Source organism: Anolis carolinensis, chromosome 6 (genome assembly GCF_035594765.1).
Source record: "Anolis carolinensis isolate JA03-04 chromosome 6, rAnoCar3.1.pri, whole genome shotgun sequence".
NCBI classification, from domain to species: Eukaryota; Metazoa; Chordata; class Lepidosauria; order Squamata; family Dactyloidae; genus Anolis; species Anolis carolinensis.
The window spans coordinates 46,052,571-46,069,233 of NC_085846.1; the positions used below are offsets into that span (position 1 = coordinate 46,052,571).

Here is a 16,663-nt window from a genome sequence, read left to right on the forward strand (position 1 = left end):
GTGTTGTTTGTTTAATCTGTTTCTCCCCATTATTACAATATTTATCATTTTTTGCCATTTGTTTATTTCTTTTCCCCAAAATTTTAATGGAATAATGCTGAACAAAAAAAATATTTTATGTAGAACTTCCATTTTACTAATGCTATTCTACCAAACCATGATAATAGTAATTTTTATATTTCTTTAAGTTTCTTTCAATATCTTTCTTTAGTTCTTCTAAGTTTTTTCTTTCTATAACTTTTAGACCAGTGGTTCTCAACCTTCCTAATGCCCTGCCTCCTTCATACAGTTCCTCATGTTGTGGTGATCCCCCACCATAAAATTATTTTTGTTGCTACTTCATATCTGTAATTTTGCTACTGTTATGAATCGTAATATAAATATCTGATATGCAGGATGTATTTTCATTCACTGGACCAAATTTGGCATAAATACCCGATATGCCCAAATTTCAATATTGGTGGGGTTGGGGGGATTGATTTTTGTCATTTGGTAGTTGTAGTTGCTATAGTTAACCTACAATCAAAAAACATTCTGAACTCCACCAATGGTGGAATTAAACTAAACCTGGAACACAGAACTCTCATGACCAGCATAAAATACTGGAAGGATTTGTTGGGAATTGACCTTGTGTTCTGGAGTTATAGTTCACCTGCATCCAGAGATCACTATGGACTCCAAACTTGGCACAAATACACAATATGCCCAGATTTGAACACTGGTGGAGTTTGGGGAAACCAGACCTTGACATTTGGGAGTTATAGTTGCTGGTAGTTGCTGGGATTTATAGTTTACCTACAATCAAGGAGTCCCTTGAACCCCAGCAACGATAGAATTGGGCCAAACTTCCCATACAGAACCCCCATGACCAACAGAAAATACTGCAGGGATTTGGATTCCTAAGACCATCAGAAATATGTGTTTTCTGGTGGTCTTTGGCAACCCCTCTGAAACCCCCCTCGCAATCCCGCTAGTGATCCCAACCCCCAGGTTGAGAGACACTGCTTTAGATCTTTGGTTATGGATATTCCAAGGTTGTTTATATTCTCTTTCATACATATTTTCATATCTTTTATATCTTTTATATCTGTTTGCTTTTTAAATTCTTCTTCCTGCTTAGTATAGTTAAATATCATTGCTTCTGATTTATTCCAAATTATCCAGTCACCCATTCAAATTCTGTTAAGTGTTTCTTAATTATTTCCATTTTTTTATTACCTCCTTTATTGTTAATAACATGTCATTTGCAAATAAGCTAATATTTCTTAACTTTGTTCCTATACCTTCTAATTCATTATCTTTCCTCAATACATTAGCCAATAATTTCATTACCATCACAAATAAAATGGGAGACATAGGATATCCTTGCCTTGTGCCTCTTGTTATTTTTTATCTCTCTGGTGACCCCATCATTTATTATTATCTTCGTATAATTATCTGAATAAATTTGGTTCATTATATTTTTAATCCTGTTTCTTATTCCAAATTTGTTCATAATTGTTTGGATAGTTGGCCATTCCCCACTGTCGAAGGCTTTAAATATATCTAATGCTAAAATCCCTGCTTTACTTTTTTTTTCCCCTTCTGTTATTTATATTTTATTTTTACTCTACCTATCAAGTTGGACATTTACCTCCATTTTACAAACCTATATTGATCTTGTTTTTATACATACAATTACTCATCCTATTAGTAATAATCGCTCTTAGGATTGTAGTGTCTTAATTGATTAATGATATTGATCTATAAGATACAGGGTCTGTCAAATCTTTTTTTGGTTTGGGTATTAATATAATTAATTATTGCCTCCACGATTCTGATATATTTTTCTCCATTCATTATATAAATACACTCTCCTTATAGACCTCATTGCCCTTAGAGTCCTTTTTGTCCTTACAGAGGTTCTAGATAACTCCATTTTTCTTGCAGACTGAGGTGTTGCACATTAACATGTACATTTTCAGAAAAAGATCAAATTTATACTGGTGCCCATTGTTTACTGATACAAAATATGGGTTGTTCACATGTATAGTTCACCAGTTGTGGTATTTCACACTGTGATTCTCATTAACAGTTTAAAAATTGCCATGTAAGAACCAAATATACATTTATATATGCTAATAGTTTCTATATGGGGAGAGATATAGTAATGAACATGTAGCTTCATTATTGATTAAGTACAGTCTATATATGCCATGCTTCATTGACTGTGTATACACAAATAAAATACGTAAGACTGGGGGATGCAACTACATAGGACACAAATTGAAAAACAGCTTGTTCACATCCAAGAAAATAAAAATTTCAGTATGTAAAACAATATATTTTGGCAATGGTTAACAACAAACTTCATTTTTTCTTCATATGTTCACCTTATTCCATTCAATTTTGTGTTATCATCATGTAAGCTGGAGCAGATTTGATCAAATTCCATAGTCCTGGAAAAGGTTTCTGATAAAATTCTTCAGTAGCAGATGAAAATGTACATCTCTTTTGAACATCGTTGTGGTTTCTTTGCATCGGGCTTATTAAAATTCCTGGCTATTTTATGACTATGCTGAAAGCTAGGGACTAATGAAGTCCAGAATTTACCTAGCTAGCCTAACTTTGTTGTAATAACAAGTATATGAATGCTTTAAATGCAGTCTTTGATTTATGCTCATTATTAATTTGAAAAATATGTGTGAGGCATACAATTTGTTTCACATTTTCTTTAAATACAAATTAAATCCATTCCTCTTGATCCGGAGTTTCACTACAAAGGAGCAGTTTGGTGACCTTATCTGATTTCGATCAAAGGGAATTTTTTTGTACTGAAGAAAAGCAAAAGAAAGGAAAATAATGAAGGCATTCTCTAATTATAGCTGGATAGCAGTTGGTCTGAATTATCTAATAATAATAAAAACAGTTCTGCTCTGCATTCCTTTCATGTGATTGAAATACTGAATGAATGAGACTGGGGGAGGGGAACCTAATTTTTCACCAATATGGAGAACTGGCCCAAAAATATCAACAGAAGAAAAACAATCAGCGTGGTTAAGTGTGTATTCTACAGTTAGTCTTGACAGTGGACATGCAAAAAAATTTTTTCGTTGGATGCTTATATAAAGAAGCGCTGCCCTTCTGGCCTAACCCCAGAAGACCATTTCAGCTTCCTTCCTCAATTGTGACCAGACCATAAGATGACATTGACTGTTAGCTTCTTCCTTAGGTAACCTCCGTATTTTCTTTAAAAACCTTATAGACGCAAAGTATTTCCTCCACCCTAAAGATACAAGAGGTTTCTCTACCCATAAATAAGTACTGTGGAGGGGAAGGATTGACAGCCACTGTCAGTTGATTATCGGAGGAGTCAGGACATCAGGGTCCTTTGTTCCTGCCCAGTGAGCTAGTGTGCCAATGATTGGGCTGGATGAACTACAATGCTGCCGCTACTTTGCTTTGAATTTGAATTGATGCTTAGACGACTCCTGCTTGCAATCTCATTAAATAGGAAATCGAAGAGAAAGATGTGATGCGTTTACTGTATTGTGGAGCTTGATATTGTATACAAGAGGAAAGCTGCATTATTTTTGTTTTATGTGATGAGGGGTAAAACTGTACTTGGTTGACAGATTATGTACAATAAGTTAGAAGGCACAGCTTCACTACTGTAAAGAAAGGGTGTGGAATGGAATGAATTAGAAGTTTGAATCTGTCTGCTAAAGATTTGTTGCTAGTGGATGGCATTATGTTGGCTAATGTGAGCAACCCAAATAACTGAATCAACTGACAAGTTTCCTTAAGTAATATAGCAGGGTTGAGCTGTTTCACCGGACAATACCAAACCAGATATCATGTGGCATCACTATGATTGATGTTACCCAATGTGGTAATGCATAGTGTCCATCAGGCGATATCTGTGTATACACTCGACTCCTTGCTTGCTTGAAGAATATGTTTGTGATGGTAAAATGTTGCCCTCATGAAAATAAAATCAGTTGCTCTCCTGCTGAACATCTTGATCCTAGGTCGAATTTTCCTAAACTCTTTTATTCTGCTCTTGTTCCTTTTAGTTATTATTCCACTTGCTTATGTTTTGTTTTGGTCTGTGATTGATTTCCTCTTGGACTCCAATATAAAATCTTTCAGTTGCCTCTGACTCCACCACCACTTCCTTCTTCTTCTGTCATTGCAGCATAAACCTTATTATAGTTCTTTGATAGGAGTTTGTTGAAGTCTTCTCGATACAATTCAGCCAGATTTTGCATTATAGCCTTTTCATTCCTTTTATGTCTCACCTCACTATTGATGACACCACATTTTATCATTAGATTTTCATTTCCTGAGTAAAACACTGTCATTTCTTGAGTAAAACACTGACTGAAAATGACCAATTTAGTTCAATAGCTCCAAGAATTATAATGTTCATACATTCCATTTCTTCTTTTACTGTTTAGCTTTCCCTGTTTCATATATCTCACATTTTATGTTTTATAAAGTCTTGTACAACTTCAGACATTTCTTTCACCTCTGTGTGCACTTGCAACTGAATGTTCTCTCAGCATCAGTCTAGTCGCATCATTAATCACAGCAGTACTCAGTTATCCTCTCCTGGTCTCCAATTGGTTGTCGAGTCTGGAAGTCCATCTTTTAGTATTATCTCGTTTCATTTTGCATTCTCCCATCATAGGGTTTTGTGTAAAGGACTTTCAAAAGGGGTTTACCATTCCTCATTCTGCGTAGTACTAAGAACTGTTAACTATATGTTCACCCTCCTGAACTCCAGCTGCTGCCCACTAGCTATTTGGCACATTTAGTCCAGTTCCTCTACAAAACTATGTCTGATGTGTGAGACTTTACTTGCAACATAGCCTCTTGCCTCACAGAAGAACATAATCTCACCACCACTGGTGGCTGCCAAATGCATTTTCTGCTGAAATTACTATATTGGTTTGCTAATGCATTGGTTTAGGGTTTTCTTCTACATCGCCATTTTGTTTTAATAGCCTTTGTATTACATAGTAATTTTAGCATTTGCTTTCAAAAAAATAGGAGCTAGCAGATAGACACACTTAAGTGAGAACAGTCAAACACAATTAAGATCTATTTTATTGATTTAGAATTAGATATGGAAAATATTTGGAAAAACTAACAAAATGAACTTCAACAGGGACAAATGCAAGATATTCACTTAGGCAGAAAAAATGAAACACAAAGATACAGAATGGGGAATGCCTAGCTCAAGAGCAGTCTTTTCCAACTCCATGATTCTATAATTCTAATTGTGGAAGCTGGAGCTCAAAACTTCTGAAGGAGCACAGTTTGAGAAACTCTGTCCCAAGCTAAAACTCTGTCCTAAGCAGTGGATGTAGCATATCTGGATTTCAGTAAGGCCTTCTACAAGGTGCCCCATGGCCTTCTGGCAAGCAAACTAAAATGTGGGCTAGGGAAAACTACGGTAAGGTGGATCTGTAATTGACTAAGTGAATGAACCCAGAGGGTGCTCACCAATGCTTCCTCTTCATCCTGGAAAGAAGTGACGAGTGGAGTGCCACCTGGTTCCGTCCTGGGCCCAGTTCTGTTCAACAGATTAGAGAGATGGACCAAAACTAACAAAATGAAGTTCAACAGAGACAAATGCAAGATGCTCCACTTAGGCAGAAAAAATGAAATGCAAAGATACAGAATGGGGGACGCCTGGCTCAATAACAGTACGTGTGAAAAAGATCTTGGAGTCCTCATGGACAACAAGTTAAACATGAGCCAACAATGTAATGAGGCTTTTAAACAGAGGCTGGATGGTCATCTGTCGGGGATGCTTTGAATGCAATTTTCCTGCTTACTTGCAGGGGGTTGGACTGGATGGTCCACAATGTTTCTTCCAACTCTGCTTCTATGATTCTATGAAAAAAAATAACCAGAGGGAAAATTATTTATTGAGTGCCAGGAAAATCTGAGAAAAAAACCGTATAAGATAAAAAATCAGGAGTTATTCTGCCTGAAATGTGTGTGTTGTTGCTTATTCGTTCAGTTGTTTCCAACTCTTTGTGACCTCATGGACCAGCCTATGCCAGAGCTCCCTGTTGGCCATCGCCACCCTCAGCTCCTTCAAGCTGAAGCCATTCACTTCAGGGATAAGATCCATCCATCTTGCCCTTGGTCAGCCCCTCTTCCTTTTTCCTTCCATTTTCCCCAGCATGTGTGTAGGGTTTTTTATGTGCATCTGAGTGTTGAAAGTGGTTTTTCCTGTACAAAACCAAGTTTCCTTTTAATTCAAAGAATGTTATTAATTCCTCCTTACAGAACTGTTGCTCCTCAATGGATTTGAAAGCTTCCTTGCATGAGCTTCTTATTTCAAGTCCTTCCACAACATACTATCAGACTTTCAGTCCATCCTTTATGCCATTCTAAAACATTGGGTCTCTTCTGCAGCCATTTTTGGTCCATCTGCTTTCTGGTTTAAGACTGTTGCCATGTCACATGCCTCACTTTCAGTTCAGCTCCAATTATTGGATGGATGGTCTGACATTGTTTTGTAGAATTTGGTAAGGCATTGAGATAAATGGTATAAAAGGGATATAAAAAGAAGGGCTGAAAGGCTATGGAGAGGGAGATGGGATGGGTGGGGAAAAAAGGGGGTCTACGTTGTTTATTGCAGCAATATCAATGCTGATGAGAATTGGTACTTGGCCTGATTTGAACTGTTGGTTAATTGTGGTTTTGTATGATAGAAACAATCAATATCCTCGTTTCAATCGATATAGTAGGAATGACAAGGCATGAAGTAGGGCCAGAAGGAGTTCCAAGGGTGGCGGTTTTTCCTTCCACATCTCCAAAGAAGATGGAGATGCTGAAGGAGGAGGAGGCGGCCCAAAGCCCCTGAGAAAATTCTCATTGTCCCTGGTATGCCTTCATCCTCAAATACTCTCTGTAACCAAGAAGGCAGACCCCCCCCCCCCCCGGATAAAAGTTCTGTTGCTTAATGCCAGGTCGGTCAATAGGCCGGCTCTCCAGGATGGGACTGGGAGGCATTGTTTTGCAGTGGCTGTTGCACTGCAGGCCTGGAAACTCCTATGACCACTGCACAACACAAGAGACCAGGAATATAACCAAACAGTTTATTGTAAAAACAGATTAAAAGCATATAAAATCAGAAATAAGGAAGGTTGATATATAATCCAAAAAGGTTTAGCAAAAGGTGAGAACCAAACAATAATCCAAATGTCTCATAAAGTTCCTAAGGTGACAAAATCCAGAAACAGCCAGGAATCACAGATACAGCATAAATCCACAATCGGGAAGATTTCACTAGTAATACTTGAGCAGGAGTACATGAACAGAAACAGAAAACTTCCAGGATATATTAAATCCACAATCAAGGCTTGACTTGAACCATGAACAAGAGAACTCAGGCTTAGCTTCTCACTCTGACGCATCATTGCCTGAACGGACCTTAAAATAAATAACTGGTTGTTTAATATCCACCCATGAAAGCAATACATCTCCCGTGAATTTTCTCCCCAAGTTTCCCACATAATCTCTATTTTCGACTCTGATTTGAAAATGAAGATTTCTTGATCTCCATAGGTACAGGTGGCTTCTCCTGGGAACTCTCCTTTTTCACTCGAATCCTTATCTACTATTGACTTCTTGGACTGGCCTTGAGGTCTTGCACTTTCTGAGCCAGTTTTCTCGCAGAAAGAAATTTCCCGGACCTGAATTTTTCTGACTTTAGAGATCATCACTTTATGCCACAGGAATGCCCACAAATCCTCATTTAAGCCATCCGCCTCTAGCCAATCTACAGCAGTGGCTCCAACCCTTTCTGGAGGGCCGTACCCAGATGGTAGAGCTGGGTGACTCCTGTTCAACTCCCTGGCTAGTGGCCTACAGGGTCCCTCAGGGTTCAGTTCTGTCCCCATGCTGTTTAACATTTACATGAAACCACTGGGAGAGATCATCCAGAGTTTTGGAGTTTGGTGTCAAATTTACGCCGATGACACACAACTCTATTACGCCTTTACACAGAAAGCCAAAGATGCCTTACTGCCCCTAAACTGGTGCCTGTCATCAGTGATAAGACTGGATGAGGGCTAATAAATTGAAGGTAAATCCAGACAAAACAGAGGTACCCAGAATTACAGCCTGTGCTGGATGGGGTTACCCTCCCCCTAAAGACAGGTCCACAGTCTGGGGGTGCTCCTGGACTCATTTGTGACCCTGGAACCCCAGATGTTGGTGGTGGCCAGGAGCACTTTTGCACAATTAAAACTTGTGTGCCAGCTGTGCCCATACCTTGAGACGCCAGATCTGGCCACAGTCCACATCTTGGTTACTTCCTGTCTGAATTACTGCTCTCTATGTGGGGCTGCCTTTGAAGATAGTTCGGAAGTTGTAACTAGTTCAGAGATGAGCAGCCAGATTACTAAACGGAGCACCATACAGGGAGAGAGCCACTTCCATGTTACGGCCGCTCCACTGGCTGCCAGTCCGTTTCCAGGCTAAATACAAAGTGCTGGTTGTTACCTATAAAGATCTGAACAGTTTGGGCCCAGACTATTTGAAAAACCACATCTCTGCTTATTTATTTTTATTTATTTATTTATTGCATTTCTATATCACTCTTACCAGCCCTGGGGGGACTCAAAGCAGTGTACAACATATCAAATGGCAAAAATTCAATTCTGAACAAACATATAAAAGCAATAGATAACATAAATGCATCAATACCATAAAAACAAAATAAAAACATTAAAACCTATTAACAGACATTATACCATAAACATACGAGGGTTATCCAGAAAGTTGATTACATTTTGGAATTTAAAAACTCTACTGCTTGCATCCTCAACCAGCCGGTCACCCCTTCCCGCAGCTGCGATCCAAGACGAGCGTGGGGGAAAGTTGAGCACAGGGATTTTGCACGGTGGATGAGGAAACAACTCCCACACAGAAGACTCCAGAACTTCACGTGTGTGACCCGCCATGTGGGGCTGGGTGTCCCCATGAAACAGCAAAATCCCCGCGCTCAACTTTCCCCCATGCTCGTCCTGGATCACAGCTGTGGGAAGGGGTGACCGGCTGATTGAGATTGCAAGCGGCAGAGTTTTGTGGGGAAGGAGTTGCCAAGCTCATTCATCGCTATGATAAGTGCCTAGATTTGAATGGCGACTATGTTGAGAAGTGGTATTTGGGTGTGGCTTTCAACTGCATATGGTAAATGTTTTCTCCTATACTTTGTTCATTTTGAATTCCAAAACATAATCTACTTTCTGGATAACCCTCGTATAACATCTAGACATTGTGCCTTACAAACCAGTACGAGCACTGCGGTCAGCAGAGGAGGCCCTGCTCTTGTCCCACCCCCGTCTCAAGTGCAGTTGGTGGGAATGAGAGAGCAGGTCTTCTCAGTGGCTGCTCCTCGCCTCTGGAACTCTCTCCCTAAAGAATTAAAAATGGCCCCCTCTCTCCCCTCCTTTAAAAAGCTTTTAAAGATGTACCTGTGCAATCTAGCTTATGGAGAGGAGGAGGATTAACATACTTTACACACATCATCACCTTAACATTGAATATCTGCCTCAACCACTGTTGTGATATCCTATATTATGCTTTTGATGTATTGTGTTTTAATTGCTCTGATCTTTTGTGTTATGTTGTTTATTTAGTTTCCAAGGTTAAGTTCAGTTGTTTATAAGTTATATTTATTTTATTTTTAAGCTTTGTCTTTATTGTTGTTTGTTTGCTCTTGGCATTGAATGTTTGCCATTTTTGTTATACTTTGGAAACCACGCTGAGTCCCTTTGGGGAGAGAGGGCAGCCTCCCCCCCCCCTCTCTCTCTCTCTCTCTATCTATCTATCTATCTATCTATCTATCTATATATATATATAATTGTGAGAGTGATGACAAGTTGACCAGATAGCAAAGTAGCCTCAAACCATCACATTCCCACTATCATGCTTGATAGCTGGATAAGACTCTTCTTGTCAAACTCAGTGTCTCTTTTTTAAAAAAATGTAAAAAAAATTCATGGAGACCAAAACATTCTACATTTCACTTGTCTATCCAGAGAACATGGTTCCAAACATCTTAGGGATTGTTTATGAACTTCGATTTAAGCAGCAAAGTTATTTTTTCAGGAGTAGTGATTTCCTTCTCACTATTCTCCTGTAAATGTCATGCTTGCTCAATCTTAAAATTACTGCCTCTATTTAAGATGAAGGTGTTCACTGCATTTCTTCCAGAAAGATGTGACAGTTTGTTCTAGGAGAGATTTTGGCAGGACAGATGTCCTGAGCCTGAGGTCTTGGGCTTTCTCCATTGGCAAATTATCTGTCCCAAATCCTTAGAAAATGTTTCATAACCCTTTCTAGATTGATGAAAAGTAATTTTCTGAGGACCTTAGAATCAACACCTGATTCCAAGTCTTCCCTTTAAACTGACTTGTTTGCTTTTGCATCTGCCCTCATGCTTATATAGTCTTCCTAATCATCAATACATATAGGAAGGCATTGAAACTAAATAAATGATGATTTAAAAGCACATATAGTAGAGTCTCGCTTATCCAACCTTTGCTTATCTGACATTCCGTCTTATCCGATTCTTTTATCCGATCCCCCCTTTTCATCCAGTATTTTCACATTAATTAAAGGAGCACTCCCCAACTCTCTCTCAATTCCCAATAATTGAAAAAGGCAAGGGGAGGAGGAAGAGGAGGAGGAGGAGGAGGAGGAAGGGAGGGAGGGAGGACAGGGGGAAAAGTGGCAGGACTGGAAGTGGAAGCGTGCTCCCTCCTTCCCTCTGTTATTTCCATACTCCTCTTCAGCATCCGGGCACTTCTTGGCTGCTTTAGCTCTGAGGCATTGCCTTGCCTTGACCGTTTGAATTCCTGTTGTTAGTATTCTAGGTATCTAGCGCTGTGTCGGGCGGGTAACAATAGGAGACTCCGTATTATCCAACATTTTCGTTTATCCAATGTTCTGCCGGCCCGTTTATGTTGGATAAGCGAGACTTCACTGTAACAATAAATAAGACTGAACTCCAAACCTTCTGAACACAGAGGAGATATCATCCACAATGAGCTTAGTCTCATTGCCATCCACAGACAACTTATGAAGTTGAAACCCCAGAAAACCTTGGCCTCAGCTATGACCCAAAATTTAGTCCTTGTATTCTACTACTGTTTCCTAACCAGAGTCATCCTGCTCTACTTTATACTGCCCTCTATCCCTTTTCCCCATCTGACATCTGCACTTTATCCTTCAGCCCTGTTCTCACAACTGATTGCACTAGCCTGCCTGCCCGAGCCCAGAAACTGTTTACTATTTCAGGTCACTGGTTGTTTTTTGATGGCTATTTTATACTGTATTGTGCTGTTGTTTGTTTTATATTGTTTTATGATGTTGTTTATGAATTTTAATGTGTTACATTTTAGCTATGTTAATTGGGCTTTTCCCTATATAAGCCATCCCGAGTCCCTTCTAGAAGATGAGGGCGGGATACAAAAATTAAGTTGTTGTTGTTGTTGTTGTTGTTGTTGTTGTTATGAAGGGCCACATTCTTCTCACCCCTTGGACACAAGATTGTCCTGCTTCTTTTCAGAAACTTTTTGACAAGATTATATAGATCTTCCACCTTAGAATAAATAGTTCTTCACCTGTCCTGCACCACTTTGGACTATAATAAATTATTTTGGATCCTTTTATACTGAAATGTTTAAATTATATTGTTTCATAGCAAAATTGTACTGTTTGGAATTTATAGTAGTTATAAACATTTGTTGGAGTGGTTGAATGAAAATTCTGAGAGTGCCTTGGACCGCAAGAAGCTCAAAACAGTCCATGCTCCAGGAAATAAAGCCCAACTGCTCACTGGAGGGATGGATATTAAAGGCAAATATGAAGTACTTCTCCAGAAACCGTGGAGAAGATAATGATGCAGGGGGGAACTGAAGGAAAAAGGAAGAGGGGCCGACCAAGGGCAAGATGGGTGAATGTTATCCTTGAAGTGACTGACTTGACCTTGAAGGAGTTGGGGGTGGCAATGGCCAATAGGAAGTTCTGGCATGGGCTGGTCCATGAGGTCATGAAAAGTCAGAAATGAATAAACAACATAAACATTTATGGAACATGGGGTATAATTGAGAAATTATGATTGCATTGGTAGAATTGTCAGTTGCTACCCCTTTGTTAAATGAGCCCCTTTGTTGTCTTTTATTGCACATCCTCTGAGAGATATATAATGGACTGAAAATACAAAATGCAAAAGTAAAATAACAACTGTTGATAGCGGAATATAAAACCATAAATTAAAACCCAGCTGCCCTGAGTCCCCTCGGGTGGGGGGGACAGGTTAAAAATAAAGTATTATTATATTGTGAAATGTAAAAATTCTATAGCATCTAAATAAAGATTAAGATTTAGCAAAAGAAAGGTTCAGAGCTTGTAAAAACACTAAAACAATTTCTTAAAAAATGGAATGTAAAATGACATTCACCTATATAAAAAAGGCTGTGATGTGAAAGGGCATTCCACAAACGCTGTATCACCACTCCAAATTCTCTCTTCCTTGTATTTGTCAGTCTTGTTTAATGGACATAAACCTATGGAGGGGACCAAGTAGGAAAATATAAGTAGAAACACTGCTTGGTGTGCCCTGAATTGCAGGGGGAGCTCTTTTGTTTGTTTTTTCTTCATTAGCTTTTAAAGAGCAGCACATGATAGATTAGAAATATACAGTTGTGCAGATAATTTTGGACAATAACTCATTTCCTGCCACTGACTGTACTGATAGAAATTGTAATCCAGTGGTGCAAAGGTAGCTTTGGATCTGCCATTGACTAAAAGATTTGGACCATCCCACACACAAAAATCTCCACATTTTATGGCCTGCCTTACAAAAACCAGGTATGGTTGGTGGATCCGTTGTTGTGTGGCTGATAGATCCTTTCAGAGGTTTATGGCCATTTTTCTCATTGCTGTTCTGGTTTATTTGGGAGCAATCCAGGGACTGGACCCTGCTCCCAGCAGAGATTTAACACAAGAAATATTCCCATACCACCCAGAACATTTGCAGGGGAACAGCCATATATCTGAGAGTAAATTCACCTCCTCTGTGGCCATGGTTACACTGGCTCCCCTTGAACAAAGCTATGGGCTTCCCACAGAAACACACATGTATGCACACTGGCCATGTTTAGATACCAAATTTATTTTATTAAAAGGGTTGGAAACTGTAATCATTGGGATTATATTAAAATTACATTTCACGTAAATCTACATTCCAAATAGACAAGTTATTCAAAGTATTTGGATGGCCATCTGTTATAATTTAAAAGCAGAGAGTGATACTCTGCCATTTCTCATTCACGTTTGAGACCCAAGTATTCATAATATGACTTACTTACTTAATATGACTAACATACTAAGCAACTGAATTTAGCTAACTTTCTTTATCTTCTTTATTTCCTTAGCCCTGGGACAAATTATGCTGTATGTGGATGGGATGAATGGTGTAATAAATCACAGTGAAACAATCCAGTGGCTGTACACCCTCATTGGATCAAAGGTAAGAAAGAACCCACACACTGAATACTTCATGCTGAATTTATGAAATGTTTCAAAAAATTTACATACTTTTTACATGTTCATCTTTAAAAGAAAAATAAGATGAATTTCACTAGAATGATTTCTCCAACAAATATAGAGGAGAGTGCTATCTACCTTTCTTTTTTCTGTTAAAAATACTCTCTTTTCTTAGGGCTAATTATGGACCAGTCTTTGCATTCAAGCTATTAAAAAGTGCTGTTGATTAATTTTAATGAAAGTTTATCTCATTTAGCATACACCTTTCCATGCATGTTAAGTGCTCTTGAATGTGCTTCCAAAACAGGAATGACACAGAGAAGATCAATTCAGGTGAATTACAGTACAAAATTAAAGCAGTTTGACACCACTTTAACTGTTTTGGCAGTTGTACTTTATAACATTCTCTGCTATAGAGTACTTGGCCCATCCTATAATAGCTTTTTCTTTCACTTATATAGTGCTTCACCAAACTACAACTCCTATGATTCCATAGCACCAACTTAATTCTACAGTGAAGATACACACTATGTTGTGGTACCCAGTTTATTGAATGCTCTTTCCAGTTGGTTGGTTTTTCACACCAAACAAAACTCTTATGTTCCCAAGCTTTGTAAAAAATCTATGCTGGACATTTTTTTTGTTTTTTATTGTGATATATCTATATATATAAAAGAGTGATGGCATCACGGCGACTCACAAAACAACAAAAGTACAGGCCCCGCAACCTCGAAATTTGACAACACAACCCATCATCCATGCCTCCAGGTTGATACAACAAAAAGAAAAGAAAAACAAACTCCTAATTAGAGGGAGAGCAATAATTTTTTTTATCCAATTGCTGCCAGTTTAGAGGGCTAATTTCTGCCCACTTCGTCTCCTAGCAACCAACTCCTAGCAAGCCAAGGGACAGCCAGGGTTCAGTTAGGGGACAGGCAGATTTAGGCTATCTAATTTGCACCGGATTATATGGGAGTGTAGACTCAAGGCCCTTCCACACAGCTATATAACCCATTTATAATCTTATATCATCTGCTTTGCACTGGGTTATCTTGACTCCACACTGCCATATAATCCACTTCAGTGTGCATTTTATACAGCTGTGAAGAAGGGGCCTCATATAATCCAGTTCTAAGCAGATAATATAAGATTATCAATAAACAGTACAGTCTCACTTATCCAACATAAACAGGCCGGCAGGATAAGTGAATATGTTGGATAATAAGAAGGGATTAAGGAAAAACCTATTAAACATCAAATTAGGTAATCATTATACAAATTAAGCACCAAAACATCATATTATACAACAAATTTGACAGAAAAAGTAGTTCCATGTGCAGTAATGCTAGGTAGTAATTACAGTAGAGTCTCACTTATCCAACACTCGCTTATCCAATGTTCTGGATTATCCAATGCATTTTTGTAGTCAATGTTTTAAATGCATTGTGATATTTTGGTGCAAAATTCATAAATACAGTAATTACTACATAGCATTACTGTGTATTGAACTACTTTTTCTGCCAAATTTGTTGTCTAATATGATGTTTTGGTGCGTTGGATAATCCAGAACATTGTATAAGTGAATGTTGGATAAGTGAGATTCTACTTTAATATGAAATAATTACTGGGATAGAATAATGCAGAACAATATAATCTCTAAAACCAGGACAGTAAATAAACAGGGGAATTCCACACAGGAAACAATCAGGGCCAGCTAACACCTCCCAACAAAGTATTCCCATCATCAAAGTCTGGCAAATCCTCTGTTTTCTCAGGGCCACAGACAGTAGAAGCACATAAAATATCGCAAACAACACCACTCTCAAAACAAGGGAATTCCAGACAGGAAACAATCAGGGCCAGCTAACACCTCCCAACAAAAAATTCACTCAAGGAGGAAACAGCCAGGCTTTAAAGCTGCAAGGCCATTACATCCTAATCATTTTTCCTAATTGCAGCATTCATACTTGCCTCCAACAGAAAAAAAAAACCAATCAGAAATATTGTATATTCACAACCTTTAGGAAATAATATCCCCTGATGGCGCAGCGTGTTAAAGCGCTGAGCTGCTGAACTTCTGGACCGAAAGGCCGCAGGTTTGAATTGGGGGAGCGGAGAGAGCCCTCACTGTTAGCCACAGCTTCTGCCAACCCAGAAGTTCAAAAACATGCAAATGTGAGTGCATCAATAGGTACTGCTCCGGCGGGAAGGTAACGCCGCTCCATGCAGTCATCCCACATGACCTTGGAGGAGTCTACGGACAACGCCGGCTCTTCGGCTTAGAAATGGAGATGAGCACCAACCCCCAGAATCAGACATGACTGGACTTAATGTCAGGGGAAAAGCTTTACCCTTTACCTTAACTACCACCAATTCCTCAATACTTTATTTCCCATACCACAGACTTCGCCACAGCAACGCGTGGCCGGGCACAGCTATATATCACAATATGTGGGGTGTGTGTGTGTGTGTGTGTGTGTGTGTATAGAAACATACAATCTTTGATATTCCACAATCAAAATACAAGTATTTTTCTCCAGTCCCACCACCTCACCATTCCTACCCATGAATCCACCAGCCTTGACTTCTCTTTATGTAATACGAAGTTACAAGCATACTATTGAATATACCTCAGTATGATCAAGCATGTAATCATTTTCCCTTGGTTTCACCAGCTATTTTATTATCACCCAGAATCTTATTAATCTTATACATAGCTGTCTTTCTGAGGTTCTCAAAAGTACTCATTTTGTTTTCTTCATCATCCTGTATCCCGTTTTACATCATTTCCCCTTTTTCTCCCTCCCTCCCTCTTCCCCATGGGAACAGTTTGCTAGTCTTACTATGCTTATTATAGTTGTTCAATCATGAGTATAATCTTATTTAATTCCTTATATTTATCTTTTCCTTTATATTGGGAATGAGACCCTTCCATTTTGCCTCCCAGGTCTTTCTGGTTTGGCCCATCCTATAATAGCTTTTTCGTTCACTCATATAGTTTTGGAGTAGGTAGTTGGCTAGATATTTATACCAAGTTTTTGTATCTCATTTATTTTAGTCCTTCCAACCTAGAGCAACTGAAGCTTTAATTGCATCTAGC

At 38.8% G+C, this 16,663-nt stretch overlaps 1 protein-coding gene across 10 annotated transcripts in view; it reads left to right on the forward strand.

The window, feature by feature from the left end:
• The window catches only part of fhod3 (formin homology 2 domain containing 3), a 326,788-nt gene that overhangs the window by 165,558 nt on the left and 144,567 nt on the right, over nucleotides 1-16,663 (forward strand). For all 10 annotated transcript variants that reach the window (XM_062984260.1, XM_062984262.1, XM_062984267.1 and 7 more), the window contains exon 6: nucleotides 13,452-13,546. In XM_062984260.1, coding sequence (XP_062840330.1) covers nucleotides 13,452-13,546 — 95 coding nt within the window. The remainder of the gene's footprint in view (nucleotides 1-13,451; nucleotides 13,547-16,663) is intronic.